At 33.5% G+C, this 16,999-nt stretch overlaps 1 protein-coding gene across 1 annotated transcript in view; it reads left to right on the forward strand.

The window, feature by feature from the left end:
• Positions 1–14,150: 14,150 nt before the first annotated feature.
• Positions 14,151–16,999, forward strand: part of LOC145286237 (gasdermin-E-like) — a 107,386-nt gene continuing 104,537 nt past the window's right edge. The window contains exon 1 of the mRNA XM_080135057.1: positions 14,151–15,670. Coding sequence (XP_079991183.1) covers positions 15,240–15,670 — 431 coding nt within the window. The 5' untranslated portion in view covers positions 14,151–15,239. The remainder of the gene's footprint in view (positions 15,671–16,999) is intronic.

The following is a 16,999-nucleotide window of genomic DNA, read 5'->3' on the forward strand; positions in this document are numbered from 1 at the left end:
AAACTCAGCATGGATGCTTGAGGAACACTACTGAATTAGATATCGTGTGGACTCTGAAATGATTACTAAACTCATCAAAGTCAGTCTTATTATAATAATAATAATAATAATAATAATAATAATAATAATAATGTAAATCTCAGCTGTCTGTTTAAATGTATGTATGTTTGTATGTCTGCCTAAAACTTTTGACAGCGGCAGCGGATTTTCACGAGATCAGTATCGTTTTGAAGCTCGACCCTTCGGAGGACACATATAAAAAAAATGGCTAAAAATATTCATTCCTTCATCCTCGACTTGGCACTTTTCTACACAGAGGGGTCGCTTTTTTCGCCGATATTTTTTAAAGTCATCCCCTCTTTTCGATTGTCTAGCCGTAATTTAAACCTTCACAACTTCCAGTTTTGTGATGGACGCAACGACAAAGACGTCACGTTTTTTTTTTTTCCTCCTTCGCGGTACGGGTTCGAGCCTGCCTGCCTACTGCCACTTTATTTTTTTTTGTTCAACACACACCTTCAAACACCCGGGCAATGCTGGGCATCCAGGCTAGTAATAATAATAATCAAAGGAATGGTTGAAAAGATACAATGGATAAAAATAATGTAAACCACTGAAATATGACGGAAAACATTGAATGCAGAAACTAATACCCGCAAGCTACAAATGCTACACAGACATATAGAAACTAAAACAAAAATAAAACAGTAAAACAATACAATAAAAAAAAAACACACACACAAAATAAAATGAAGAAAACTGAAACCGTATAATTGTAAATTAACCCCTCCCTTCAAAGAAAAAAGTTTCTGCATCAACTGGCACTACACCAGATAGTCGTAAAGGGTCAAGGAGGATGGAAAAATCAAGGAGAGAAAACACCAACCGGACCTCAACTGGATGAGTGTGAAGAGTTCTGGGACCTTGAGAAGGCTTATTTTCATCAAAATTCCAGAGAAGGCCAATAGTCATTGCCAACAAGAAGTCAATGGTAAATGTTTGTTGCGATAATGCAAATTAATTTGGAAAAGTTATCGAAAGTACTGGAAATCTGTGAAAACTTGTTGTCACTCAGACTAAACAGAAACACCAGGTTGTTTTTAAAGAGAAATTTTTGATGATGGCTTGGATTAAAACTCCTAACCTCGGGATACGGCATTAATCCGTTCCGGGGTTGGGATCATAAGGTGAAATTGCCGTATGGCAGGGTTTAAGCAAAATTTTATTCAGTACATATCAAAAATTAGTAATAAATTATAGTACAGTATGCGCGAGCCTTTTCTAGTCTCACATAAAAACACGCGTTCACATTTTAAGCCATATTACTTGTCATATACATATCCACACACGTACATATATTCACGTTCGCGTACTTACACTCACATTCAAGTGTATACACACACACACTAACGTACACACATGTACTCATGGGCGACGTCACTTCCCCTTTCAAAGGAAATCCACACATGCGCAAAAGACCACTGGAAACGACTATAAAAGCAAGAGACAAGCTGTTTCCAGCCTTTTTCAGACCAGCTTCCTAGCTGGACAATCTACGGACCGACAGCATGCCTTTTCGGCATGCGCGCGCATGTGCGTACCTCACGCCACTTGCTACTACTATGTGGGGCAAAAAGCTAACAAACAGTACATACACTTTATACACTTTCTCTCTCCATGAACTGGATTGGCATTTTCACTCTATCTCCCTTTCGGCTTTGATCCATCAACACAGACATGTGCGCGACTCTCTACTGAGCTTAACCCTCTCTTTCTACAGGCTGGCTTGCCACTTCGCGTTTCTCTATTGCATTTCCCTTTCCTTCCACATGCGTAGTCGTCAACGGCTGAATGAACACGTGTACACCCAAGACTTTCATTTCTCAACAGAAAATAAACGACATGTTTATTTTATTCCAGCATTTGAGTTATTTGTTTTCTTCATTCAATTCGTTTCATTATTTTTTCTTGTAGCGAGTTAGGGTATTTATACCCTGGTCCGCAACAAGTATATAATACACATGTATATAATCAAATAACATTATAAATAACACCGTAAGGCAGGGCAAATACCGTAACCAGGGGATGAAAAAAAAACATTGTATTCCACATTGTAACCTAACCGGGGTTCTACTGTATCATTATCATCTGTTTTAGTTTTTGTTATATGTTGAGTTTCTATTTGCAATGTCTCCCCTCGGGACAGAGTTAGACACCAGGGTCGTTTTTTAACGTAGGAACTAAAAAAAAGTTGTCTCAGTCGTGAAAGATTTCTTCTCCACTGACAGAGAACAAGAAATTTAAATGCAGCATCTGAAGAACAGATACTACACATGGTATTTCCGAAATCTGAAATCCTTTTCAATCATTGCTGTTTTTTTTTTTAAATCTCCCTTCCATCCTGAGATGGGCCCCATGTCGGAACATGGAAATTGAAAAGCCAGAGCCCAAAAGATTGAGCACTTTAGTCTAAAAAAATTAAAAAAAACTCCTCTCCAAAGAAAAACTTAAAAAAAAATAAAACAAATAAATAAATAAAAACACTGCCTCTTTTGAAGAAGAATAATAATAATAATAATAATAATAATAATAATAATAATAATAATAATAATAATAATAATAATAATAATAATAAAAATAAATAAAAAATAAAAATAAATAAATAAATAAATAAATAAAAAAAAAATAAATAAATTTAAAAAAAATAATAAAAATAAAAAATAAAAAAACTGAGCTTGCTTATACTGGTCATAGTTTAAACCAACGCAGTAAGTAAAATAATAATAAAAACAAGAAGAAGAAGAAGAAGAAGAATGAGGGTCTCCTCAGTAAAATCAGATCATACGGTATCACTGGTAGAATACTTAACATAATTAAATCCTTCTTAGATAAGAGAAAAATCCAGGTTGTCCTCGATGGTCGTATATCTAAACAATATGATATAAATGCGGGGGTGCCCCAGGGTTCTATCCTTGGACCTCTATTGTTCCTGATATTCATAAATGACCTCCCCGACAACATTGCCTCTGAGATGGGTATATATGCTGATGACACTACACTCTATGGCAGGCACGACAGGAAGACGAATGAACACATTTCTAAAGAAATGGCAGAAACACTAGAGGAAGACCTCCAATCTGTAGTGGAATGGGGACAAAAGTGGTTGGTCGCGTTCAATACTGCCAAGACTAAACTAGTTTCATTCAATAATTACAAGAAACCCTCTCTACCACCCATAGCAATGGCCAACTACTCTTTATCTGAGAGTCCATCTTTCAAACTCCTTGGCCTAACGTTCACAGGAAACATGAGTTGGAACAATTACATTGAAGGCATTGCCAGGGCCGCTGCAAGAAAGGTGGGCTCTCTCTACCGTGCTAGAAAACTACTAACACCCGAAAGTATCCTGTACCTCTATAAGGCAACCATTCGCCCATGTATGGAGTATTGCTGCCACATCTGGGCTGGTGCATCTGCTACTAGTCTCTTGCTCCTTGACAAGGTTCAAAAGAGAGTCGCAAACCTGATAGGCCCTGAACTGGCATCTAAGCTTCAGCCTCTGTCCCATCGACGAAATGTTGCATCCCTCTGCCTTTTCTACAAGTATTTTAGTGGTGAATGCTCTGACGAACTGCAATCACTTGTGCCCCCACGACGTGAGCACCCTCGACAAACCCGACAGGCTGCTAAATCCCACCCCACACTGTAGAGATACCTAGATGTAAAAGATCTTTTTACTCCAATAGTTTCTTCCCCAGAACCGCTAGACTCTGGAATTCCATTCCAGGTCCCCCTGCTTCCCCAACAGTACTGACGTGCAGAAGTTCAAGTGTAACGTGAACCGACACCTTGCTGCCCAAATCCCTACATAGTACCCCAGTAGTTGTTGCCCCTGATAGTAGCCCCCTACACCAAAGTGGAAATTTGCCTTGTTTGGGGTGAAAATGTAATAAAAAAAAAAAAAAAAAGAAAAAGAAGAAACCGTTGAGCAAAAGAAATGGATATTTCCAATCACTTTCAATTAAGGGGAAGTAACTCGTGTTTCTTATTTTTTAATACCGAATGTTAAGTTGAAAAGTGAAGTTCTTTCTTTCTTTTTGTCTTATCAAAAAAGAAATGAAAAAAAAAACCAAAAAAATTTCTTGATAAACTTTTGCAGATTATTTTCTTCTGAACATAAATATTATTATTATACATGTGAAAATCAAGGTAAGTGTTATTGTTAAAAGGATTACTTTGAAAATCGTCCCAAACAGATGAATAAAAAACAAAAGCAAAACAAAGAAACGTTTTAGGGTTTTGCAAATTATTTCGTCCTGAAAATTGTTTATTTTGTTTCGTTTACACTTAAAAGTAAAAAAAAAAGTAAACAAAATAAACAAAAATCGATTGATGTCTTGTGTGAATATATTAAGATAATAAAATTAAAATGAAAACCTTTTATTTGTTTACAGGTTTTCTTTTTTTTTGGGGGGGGGGGTACTTTAATTTGCGAATGTTTTTCTTACACACCCACACATACACATACAACTCCCCTCTAAAAATTTTGGTTTTTGAAAATTATTATTTTTTTAATTCCTTTAAACAATTATTTTTGCTCGTGCAGTTAACGGACCGTGCTATTTTTTTTTTTTTTATAGGATTTTCAAGTTTTGAAGCTCAGTTTTTAAAAAACTTTTTTTACAATATATTTTCTTTACTAATTTGTTATGCAAAAACACAGAATAGTTAACAAAGCCCCTATGTTAAGAATAGCTTTCTAAATGTAATTATTTATTCCGTCATAATCCGTAAACGGCACAAGTACTAGATTATTTAAGAAAATCAAGAAAAAATAAGGGCAAGTTTTAGTCCCTCGACGAAAGGAGAGTGAACCTGTAAATTCACGCCTTGGAATTTTTTGAAACTTTGCACACACGTTAAAGTTTAATGTACAGTAATACAAACCCCCCCTTTTTTTATCATGTTTAATGATTAAACATGATAAAAAAAAGCGGGTTGTATTACTGTACACATAGATTCGAAAAAGTTGTCAAAAAACAAATATATAACAAATAAATGTTATCAAAGGCAAGATAAGTTACTTTTCTACCAAACTGGATATAATTTTCGTGTTTTTATTCGATGTAACATGTTTATTCAGCTCGAAAAACATGCAGTGCATGTTTTTCGAGCTGAATAAACATGTTACATTGAATAAAAACACAAAAATATATTCAGTTTGGTAGAAAAGTAACTTATCTTGCCTTTGCTAACATTTATTTGTTATATATTTGTTTTTTGACAACTTTTTCGAATCTATGTGTACAGTAATACAAACCAAAAAAAAGTAACAACGGATTTTCTGGGAAAACTCCGGTTGTTCCCCTAGGGGTCCCTTTCGGGTTAAAATGGCTAAAATTAACATTTTTTTTTTTGCTTAAATCTAACGAATCGTAGCGTGGAGGAAACGCGGAATATTCTGTGTAGCTTAATTACCATATATATTTTATAACTTACTACCTAGCTCTACCTACGTATTGAACACTGTTGAAGTAAATACTTAAAAGTTTACACATGAATTTATACGTTCCTATATTAATTTACGTGATTAAATGAAGTAGTCACACACACACACACACACACACACACACATATATAATAAAATTTATAGTTTTTTTATATTTAAATTTCATTCAGAAATAATAAATTTTTCAAGAGAAAAATTTATTATTTGGACAAAGAATACAATTCCAAGTAATGTACATAATCCATGGATTTTCGATGTAGGCTTATCTCCTCAAAGGAAAATCATTAACAAAATATTAAATCTATTTTGATATGATTTTGCTATTCAGCACATACATCGAAAATATATTAAAGATTAAATCTTTTTTAAGGGATATAGAGAAAGAAAATAAAGGTTAAAAAATAAATAAATAAAGGATATGAGATTTTGGTATCCGAATGGAATAGTAATTCTTCAATAGAATGGGATGATGTTATTAGATTCCAAATTGGTTGAAAAAATCAATTGAAAGTAAATTCCAAAAAGAAATTTTGCTCTATTCAGTGTATTGAGCAATTCATATTTGGCTGGGATTGTCTTATATAAAAATATTACCGCCCAAAAATATTTTTAAGACTTGATACCACAAGATTCAATAATCTGTGACCCCAATTTCATCTCATTATTCTGATATATATATTAGGGCTATGACAACAGCATATTCTTATTGTTTTGAATCTCGAGTATATATTCCACACAGAGACAGTTAATCAACCGAGAACCACATCACTCTATATAAAAGCATATAAGATGCCAACGGTACACACTCGAGAGTCAAAACAATGAAAAGAATATGCTGCTGTCATAGCCATAATATATATATATATATATATATATATATATATATATATATATATATATATAGACAACTCATGTATATTGAAAACGTTCGCGACTATGGCTACTTTCTTTTTACAATCGAACAGAAAGTTCAGACGTTGTTGGCTCGCCAAATGAAAAAAAAAAAAAAAAAACGGATCGCAAGAGAAACAAACAGGAATTATCTTTGCTGTTCAATGAAACATGTGTATATATATATATATATATATATATATATATATATATATATATATATATGACCCTTTGTATGTCTTCGTTCCCTGTACGGCTGGTTAAATTTTTTTAAAAATTCACACAAATGTAGTTTATGTGTCAGGGAGTGTTCTTGGATAGGTTTTATATTGGAATGCTTCCAATAAGTATTGAAAATTGATAATCGAAAGAATTTGATTAAAGAAGGAACAGTCCGATGTTGACCAAAGGTAAGACTTTTATAAAGCCTAACACCAGAAGTGCATTTTAAAAGTTTTATCATCGCACAAGCGGAAGGGCCCAGCATATACAATCAACAGTAGGTTCTTTGATAAGACAGGAGCGTGTTTGAAATGACTTTTTGTTTGGAGCACAATTGAACCATAATACTTGATTTTTGCATTCGAAACTTTAATTGAAGCCATTATATAAAAATAATTTTATAAAATCAACAGAAGGTTCTCTACAGTGCAATGTAGACTACAATGTATTGTGGACTGTCAGTGTAGGGAGGCATGTGGATTGGATTCCCGACTAGAGCAGGCAATCAATTTGATTTGATTGGAAAATGGTCGATTTCACTGATTTCAATGACAATAAAAGGTATTGGAGGTGTGGAACATTCGTCAATCATCCTTTTATTTCTGCGTAACATTGGGTCAAAAAACTTTTTCTATTTAGTTAAAAAGAAAATAAAACTTTGTTATATATGTAATTACATTCATTTGCAAAAGATCTAGCTAATTTACATGTTCTTTTAAACATTCATTTTAATTAATTCCCTTATAGTTTTTTCAGTTTTCTTATCGGACGACTATCTTTACTTAACTATTCTTTATACTCCAGCTGACTACAGTATGGTTATCTTCAAGTCTAACGTAAACAAGTTTTTGATGAGCCGTTTCATATAAGTTAACAAATTTACCGAATCTCCATTACTAACGGTTACTATATTGTCCAATTTCTACTGTACACTCTTTAACCCTTATCCTCGAGTGGCCTCTTGACCTTGATAAGTGGTGATGCCTATGTAAAAAAAAAAATATTCATGCAGATATTCGACATGATTTATACTTACGTAAAAAGGTTTGTAAACATAAACCTCTTTCTATATATACATATATATATATATATATTTTTTACAAAGAAGTCACCACTTATCAAGACTCGAAGCCACTCGAGGATAAGGGTTAATAAGCGTACAGTGGTCAATGGGACAATGATGTAGTAATTGTTAGTAGTGGAAATTTGGTAAATTGGATTACTTAAGGGGAACGGCTCATCAAGAACTTGTTTACATTGGACTTGAACACAACCATATTATAGTCATCTGGAAAGCAGGCAAAAGGAAGAGTGTTCCACAGGTGTACAGTCATAAGAAAGAAACTTTGTTCATGGAATCTACGATTAGGTTTAGCCACAGATAAAGAGTGGGGGAAATTATTGATAGTGTTTTCAGCTAGACGAGTGTTTCTCGTGAAAGTTTGGCGATGAGGGAACCATACATTGGAGCTCAGACGAACACTTGCCATGAAAATAATGATAAAGCAGAGACAGGCTCGCAACGTTTCTTCTGTGAGAAAGAGGTTGAAGGGAAGAGAAAAGGGATTCCCCCACTAGGCTACGAAGTCTGTTTTAAACTCTGTCAAGGCAGGATAAGTCTTTCTAGAAGCTCCTGCCCAAATGTGGCAACAGTACTCCATTTATGTATGCATATATATATTTGTTTAAAAAATTTTGCCTACAAAACACCTCTATCAGTTTTTGGTCTACAGACATGAAACTCAATATATAGGGTATTCGAACGCAAGAGGGGATGACTTCCGAAAATATCGGCGAAAAAGCGACCCCTCCCTGTAGAAAAGTGCCCAGTTGAGAGTGGAGAAATTAATGTTTTTAGCCAATTTTTCTGTATTTGTCGTCTGAAGGATTGAGCTTCAAAACGATGCTGATTTTGTGAAAATCCATCGCCTCTGTCAAAAGTTTTAGGCAGACATGCAAACATACATACATACATTTATCGGTAGCTCAAATTTTTTACCCAAACCGATCAAAAAGCTTGCCCTATCTCTGAATACATTTTATGTAAAATTTCAAATGTTTAGACCAGAAATTGTCGGAGTAATTTGGTAGAAACTGCAGAGGTTAAATTTTTTTTAAACTTTGACGCCTATTATGACTCCTTAACATTTATTATTTTGGGCTCAAATCAAGTTATTATGTTAGATCCATGTCCAAGGAACCTATATCTAAAATTTCAAGTGCTTATACCCAAAATTGGTAGAGGAGTTTAGTAGAGTTCTCAAAGGTCAAATCGTTGAACTTTGACCCCCTTAACAGCCAAATTTCTGACCTAAAATGGATTACAAAGATTTTTCTAAATCTCAGTACCCTGTATATTAAATTTCGAGTCTGTAGACTGAAAATTGACAGTTATTGTGTAGGGAAATGTACACAGACAGACACACACTTTCACTTTTATAGATATATAGATAGTTTACTATATATTAGGTCCAATATAATATAATAATGAATACGAAATCTGCATTAATCAAAATATCATATTTTACGACCGGGCAATACCGGGCGGCCTGCTAATATATATATATATATATATATATATATATATATATATATATATATATATATATATATTTTATTATTAGAATTGCTACTTATAATGAATGGTCATTCAGAGAATATCAGTACTTATGGAGTTGTTCCCGAGTATTGATGGAGAATGCTAAACCAGTCTCTAAAATAATTGAAGCAATTTACGATTTGAAAGTTAATTTCTTTTTTATCGTTTTTCGACGGGATAAGTTTTGGGGTACTTATACGGAATTTGAACCGAACCAAATCGATATTTGCTGAACTTTTTTAAATAGGATTTTCAAGAAAAATTTAATTTTTACGGTGTCTTTTGTTTATTAAATTGTAAGTGAAAGTACAGAATAGTTGCAAAACGTCCTCTCCTCCACATGCTAAGAATGTGTTTCTAAATAATAGACGTTATCATTTCCACACGGTTCGTACTCCGAATAAGTACTAAAAAAATTATTTTATGTTAGCATTCTGTAAAGCTATCATTTTTTTTTTTCAATCTAAATGATATCTTTCACGTGCGTAGGGTTCTGCCATTTCCGAAACTGACTCAAAATTCTTCATCAATACTTGAAACCGTAATAATTAAATAAAAATTGTATTTATAAAAAATATCTTAGAAAAAAGAAATAAAAACAGGATAGCTAAAAATAAATAAATATAATAAATAAATAAGTAAAATTGAAAGTAAAAATACTCCGAGGGAAGACAATGGAAGTGTTCTCGAATCTCGAAGTGTACCTCTAATGGGACTATGAGGCCGATATAATACAAGCCTACAAGACAATGAAGACAATGTCGATTAACAGACCTTGCACCAACTGTGGCAACTGCTTGTTCACTTCACCCTTCAACCTGAAGATGCAGATCCAGCATCATCCTGGGTCACGTGGCCAGTTCTTCTTGAACAGACTTCCTATTTACAATGCTTCCCCACGGACACCAGGGTCGTTTTTTAACATGGAGAAAAGGAACAAAAATAAAAATTGTCTCAGTCATGAAGGATTTCTCCTCCTCTGACAGAGAACAAGAAATTAAAGTGTAGCATCTGAAGAAAAGATACTACACTTTTATTTTGGTCAGAAGGCCAAGACATTTATTGGGTGGGTTTCTAACGCCATTTTGTTTTATTTCTTATTTTCAAGTGAATATTGAGTCATCAAAGACATCACGGCCATCTTTTCTTGTTCGCCGACAGGCTTCAACATTACTCGTTTTTCGAACCGAATAAACATTTGACATTGAATAAAAACACTAAAAACTTATCCAGTTAGGTAGAAAAGTAACTTATCTTGCCCTTTATAACATTTATTTGTTATATATTTGTTTTCTGACAACTTTTTCGAATCTATGTGTACAGTAAAACAAACCCATTACTCCTGTTTGGAACGGACTAAGTTCCCACACCATTAATGCCTTCAAGTCACGCCTGACTGCAGAATCGGACTGCTAAGACCTATACCACTACCAATTTTATTACTGAAGCTATCTGTTTCTAAAACTAAACGAAACGTCCATTTCCTAGTACTACCCGTCAGTGGAACACAATACGGTGGGGCTGCTTCCCAGCTGATTATAATGTGGTTGTTTTCAAGTCTGATATAAACAAGTTATTGTTGAGCCGTCCTCTGAAATGATTAAACCCTAATCAATTTCCACCATCATCATGGTGTTGGCTCACCGGCTACCGGCACTCACTAACTTTTATCCTCGAGTAGCCCCCAGGCTTTAATAAGCGGTACCCCCCCCTTCTCCAAACTAGTACAAAAATGTAGTGATCCTCTTTCAATCCCGAGCAACGTCGGATCTTCATGCTAGTCATTATCTAAATAAACAAAAAGAAAACGTTGGACTCATTTCTCGTACTTTTCAAGTTTTTATATACTACTAGCATGGGTACCCGGCGTTGCCTGGGTTGACATGAAGTTCCATTTGAAACGCGCATGCTATACTAATCATTTTCATCATGGGTAACGTGGATACCCCGCAACAATTTAAAAAATAAAAGAACAGATAAAAACATGTAAATGTAATCGCCCCCCCCCAAAGTATCTGATACCCTCTCCACCAGATACTTCGGCAGAAGGAATCACTGTCCTAAGAAAACTCACGATTTTGTGAACCTAAAAAATAACGTTTATAAACATTAATGCGTGCGTTTATTTTTTATTTTGGTAAATGTGTAGTTTAGCGGCGTAAATTATTTGCCAGACAAAAAAATATAAAAACTATTGATTTTTATATAAAACACATTGTTAGAACCAAAGGCTGAAATAAAACCATAAAAAAATTTAATGTTTATTATTTTTTATCATTTATATTTATTATTCGAGGCCGCTATATTGCTTTTAAAATTTGGCCTTTCTAAGGTTTGGCAGATTGGACTTTTTAACCTCTTTCATGAACTATGTTTTTGGCCGCCATATTTTTTTTTTTTTGTAATGAAAGAGCGTAAAAAGGCCAAAATTGGCCTTAAAAATGCCAATCTGTCAAACCTAAAAAAAGGCCAAATTTTAAACGTGTAAGGTGTGCATATTTAGTCTAATAAAAAATGATAAAAAACAGAAAAATGAATTTTTTTTTGTTTTATTTCAGCCTTTGGCTCTAATAATGTTTTATATAAAATAAATAGTTTTTATAATTTTTTTTGTCTGTCAAATAATTTATGCTGATAAACTACACATTTACCTTTATTTTTTGTAAGGTCACTATTTTTACTGGCCGATTTTTTTTTTGTAAATAAAGGAAATTTTCGATTTGCTTTTTTTCGGGGGCGGGGGGATTTTTCAATTTGCTTTTTAGTTATCGTTTTATGTTTCTAATGTAATCCCCCCCCCCGCAAAAAATTGAATTTATCATATTTTGGGGTTTGTTTTGTTTATTAAATTGTTAGGTGAAAGTAGAGAATGGTCTCATAAAAAATAATTAAATTTATTGTTATTTTATGCTTTCAATGTAATTCCCCCCACCCCACACATCAGAAAAAAACAAATTGTATTTGTCAGATTTTGTCCTCCCCCTCAATTGCCAAACTTGAAAAAATGCTAGAGGTGACATGTCTCATTGAACACTTGTTGGACAAAAAGTGGGTGCTCATTTTACATTAAATTTATATAGAAAAGTGATCCCCAACTCTAACATGTTATTTTATTTTTATTTTTTTTCAAAATTTCTTCTCTCATAATATTTATAAAAGCTGTTTAAATGTATTAGGCTGAAAAAAGTAGATCTCCATATTTTTAGGGGTTAAACGCCACTGGATTACTTCGTATACAGTTACCTTTTTAATTAGAAAATTAAGTTTGTAATAGATGAAATCAACGCGAAAAAAGTGTAAATTGTGGAATTTAGGGGGAGGGCAACAGATCTTCATTTTTTTAGGTATTAAACCACGCTCCGTTTAAGGATTAAAATAAAACAAACAAATTAAATCTTTTCAGTTTTTTTCGTAAGTGTTTTTCTTTTTAATATTAAAAAAAATAAATAATAAAAACCAAACATTTTTCTATCTACACGGAATTATTTTTCCAGCTAGAAACTTAATGAAATTACCAAATGATATTTGGTGAACGTTTGTTTTTTTTCATGGATAACATCTAAGGGCAAATAACTCTAAAAAAGTTTTTAAAAAAAGGTTGTTGTTGGAAATATTAATTCCAAAATAAATTAAATTAAATATATTATCAATATAATTGTTGTTTAAAATTTATTAAATAATAATTTTAAATAGAATGCTTAAAATAATTATCTCGCTAAAAACATTAACTAAGATACGGCTATTTAGTAAAATCCATTTTTCTTAATATCATATGTAAACAAGGTGATCTCTTAATTGTATATTTTTGCAAGTATAATACTATATATAGAAATAAATGAAATATTAAAGTAAGGCACGTTTTATATATATTAATCAAATTGTGAACAAACAAACAAACAAACAAACAGGAATACGAATTTATATATATAGATTTATGTAGATGCGATATCAGTCGTTAGATTTAGTCTTTAAAAAAGACATTTTATTAATGAACTTATATTTTATTGTTTATTTTTTATTCAACAATTAAAAAAAATATTTTAGTTAATTTTTTTTTAACAAATTGTTCTGAACTACAATATTGTTTTATTTCCTAAATAAATATGTAGCACTTGTGTTCAAATAATATTCCTTTGTTTGGTGGAAGAAATTTAATTTTCAACAAGCTGCGATCTATTTCTAAATTGCAAGTAAAAAAAAACAAACCGAGTCACATTTAAAAGATAGGAAAATTGCCCCAATGTTAATGCCCCTCTGTCTCTCTCTCCCTCTCTCTGTCTCTGTCTCTCTCTCACACACACACACATTTATATATATAAATACATCTGAAATATACTAATGTCATTGGCACTTCTGCATTTTAGCTTTCTTTGGTTTTTAGTTTTGGAAGAGTTCGATTCATGGCAAGCGGGGACAATTATTTAATTTACGGAACTTTTGTGAAAGTTTTCGAGAAATTAAAACAAATACAAAAACAAAGCTAAAATGCAGAAGCGTCTTATTTTATTTTATTTATTTATTTATTTTTTTTATTAATGTTTCAAATAGAGAAAGTTGGAATATAAAATAATCGTCTTATGCCCGACTTTTATCCGCCTTCCATTTTTTGCTTCTAAATTCGTTAAATTATTTTATTAATTTCTTTTCTTTTTTAGCAGCATTTTGGTAAATTTGGTCTTGTCCACAAGAAGGAGACGGTCAACAATCGTGACGGCAATTGAAGAATTAAGAAAACATTAAGAATTCAAAGAATGCAAAGAATAAATAAATAGAGAGAGAGAGAGAGAGAGAGAGAGAGAGAGAGAGAGAGAGAGCTGCAATTTTATAATTTCGGAAAAGAAAAAAGAAAAGTAGAAAACAATAGAGAGAGGGAAAAGGAGGAAAAAGGACTGGAAGCTGATATTATAAAAGAAGACGAGAACAAAAGAGAGAGAGAGAGAGAGAGAGTGAGAGGGGGGTGAAGGAAGAGGAGGGTGAGAGGGAGGAGAAAGAAGCTGCAAATTGTAAAGAACGGAGGAGAAGAAGAAGGAGATAATAGAGAAGGGGGAGAAAGATAGGGGGAAGAAAGAAGATGACGTTATAAAAGTCTTTTAAAAACGAGAGGGAGAGAGAGAGAGAGAGAGAGCGCGCGCATGAGAGAGAGAGAAAGAGGGTGGAGGAGGAGAAGGTGCGGGTTGAATCATTCTTTGTGTTGAGAGTCAGTTATTCTGACTACTTGTCATCCTAACGCGAGGAGGACCCACAACACGAAACAAACACTGCTGTGGACAAAAACAAAGGCCAAAGGCATATATTGTACGAAAAAAAAAAAAAAAAAAAAAAAAAAAGAAAAGGAAAAAGAATATTATCATAACGTTGCGGTTGATGACTATTTGTTAAAAAAATATATATCGATAGAAACAAAACAAAACAAAACAAAACATCTTTCCTCAACTTTGTCACCATGACACATCATTACACAACTACAGCATCATCATCATAAAAAAGACTACGTTTACCATAAAAATAAAATATAGGAAAGAATAGAGTTTTAATTTAGAATTGCTTGCTTTTGCACTCCTCCGTGTTGTCACTAAGTATAAAGTTCTTTATAATTTCGACATTTAAATAAAACCAATTAAAAATATTTTCTTTACTGCAAGCTCGGATTACATTTCTTCAGTTACCGAAAAGTTAACAAACTGTTATTTTTTTCTTTACTGAAATATTTTATATTGGACGGGTATTGTCACTGTAATAATATTCTAAGTTATAGAAACAAGAAGGTATTGATTTTTATTTTAAAGTACTTAATCCAGAAATATATTTGAAAAAAAAAAAAAAATTAAATTTGATAAAATTTGAAAGATAAAAAAGAAATTCATTACTTATGGATATTTGATTTATTTGATTTAAAATTTTTAAGCGCAAAAAAAAAAAATTATCTAACTTTTCTCTGGTCACAATATTTACTGAGCAATCCCCTGTTTTATAGCCCCCCCCCCTCCACACACATACACACACAAAAAAGAAAAAAACATGTTTTCTGCTGCTGTAAACCACTTGGTCAAAGAATTTGGCCGTGACTCTTTGATCGCAACGCCAAGTTTGAATACCTCCGAAGAAATTCAACTCTTCAATTTAGTCATCAAACATAAGAAGCGGTTTTTCTGGCAGTCAAAAGACCGCCTGGAACCATTGGCTCTGCCCCTCAGTGCTGTCCTACGGGAGACCGTGGGATGTGCCCCAGCACGTCCGATCAGCTGGAAATCCTTGACCAGAGAGAGGGATCTTGGACAATACAGTTTCCAGCTGTCGACCAATATGAAAGGGAAGCTGGCAGTGGAACTTTTGCGAGATGACATTGCGAATTTGGGTGGTGGAGATACCATCAAGTGCGATGCCAACTTCTCAAAGCTGGAAAAACTTTACGTATCAGAATATGAACTGGGAGAAGCCCTGGAAAACCAGTAAGTAAAATTTCTTATAAAGTTAGGCATGTGAATGCACTTACATGCGTGTATTGGGATGAGGATGTAAGCTTAAAAACGAATTAATTGATAATTATGAATTTTTGAATACAGCTACTAGATCAGTGGTTCCTAAACTGGAGAACTACAACTCTCTAGGAGACCACAAGGGGTTACTGCTACTTGAAATTTGTAAAGCCACATTTCTTAGAACTTTTTATATGCTCCCTAAATTATAATATCTCCGATTCACGAAACGAGGTCGAGTGTATCTTTTATTCGGGCAACTTTTACACGCTATTTTCGCGATATTTCTTGGTCTCTGCATGGTTCTTTGACTTTTCCGTATAAAACAGCGAAACTGAACCCATAGCAAAACGAAGCTCCCTGGCATGAGTGACAGGGACGTCCAGAAAAGCAATGAGCTTTGATCAGTGTGGGGGAAACCCTTTATATCAGTAAATTGCTATCCATTTGGACACTCCTCTTTTGATGGGGAGCTGGTTTTCCCCAACATCTTGGGAAAACTGGCTTGCAGCCAAAGTTAAGTCATGTGATGTTTGACCTCATTAAATTCACGCACCTGTCATTTAACTTTTTAATCGTTAAATTTGAATACTTTTCAGTTCCTGTTCCGTCGTCGCCGTGCGGTAAGATGTCAGGATTTTTCATACTTTCTTTTTCACCTTCACCTCAAGGCTTCGAGTTCGAGCTTGAGCTTACATGCCTCCCAAAACTTTTTTTTTTTTACACCGACAAACACCCAGGCAATGCCGGGCACCCATGCTAGTGTAAAATCATTCAAAAAGTTTGAGGAGCACAATCCTTTCAATATGGCTGCAGGATTTATAGGTAATTTAGATCATAAAATATCTGTATTTGGTTGCAATTTAACTGATTTGTGGGTATGTTGCTGTCAGATCACAACTTCACAATCCCTATAACAAGTATTTTATAGGAGACCGCTGTGTAAGATAATTTGGGCTAGATGAAAATGTGAGCTATATTTAGTTTATACAAAATAGGTAATCTTTTTTTTTTTAACTTTAAAACTTGAAAGCTTCTTTATTATTACTATTACTAGGGGAGAGTGTTACTCCGTTCTCTGGCTTACTCCATATACCCTTGATAATGTTAAGTGTCTTGCAAGGAGACATCAAGTACCATTTTTGAGTCTTTGGTGTGACTTTACTGACCCATTTGACATAATTTGCTAATGGACCTGGTGGCTGAAATTAAAATTTTGGTAAAGTCATATATAAGAAAGATTAAAAATGGTACTTGTTGCCTCCTTATTAAAGTGAAGATCAAGGATAAGTGGATCAATCC

The sequence above is a fragment of the Euprymna scolopes genome, chromosome 10 (assembly GCF_053919585.1).
Source record: "Euprymna scolopes isolate OS-2025 chromosome 10, ASM5391958v1, whole genome shotgun sequence".
NCBI lineage: Eukaryota > Metazoa > Mollusca > Cephalopoda > Sepiida > Sepiolidae > Euprymna > Euprymna scolopes.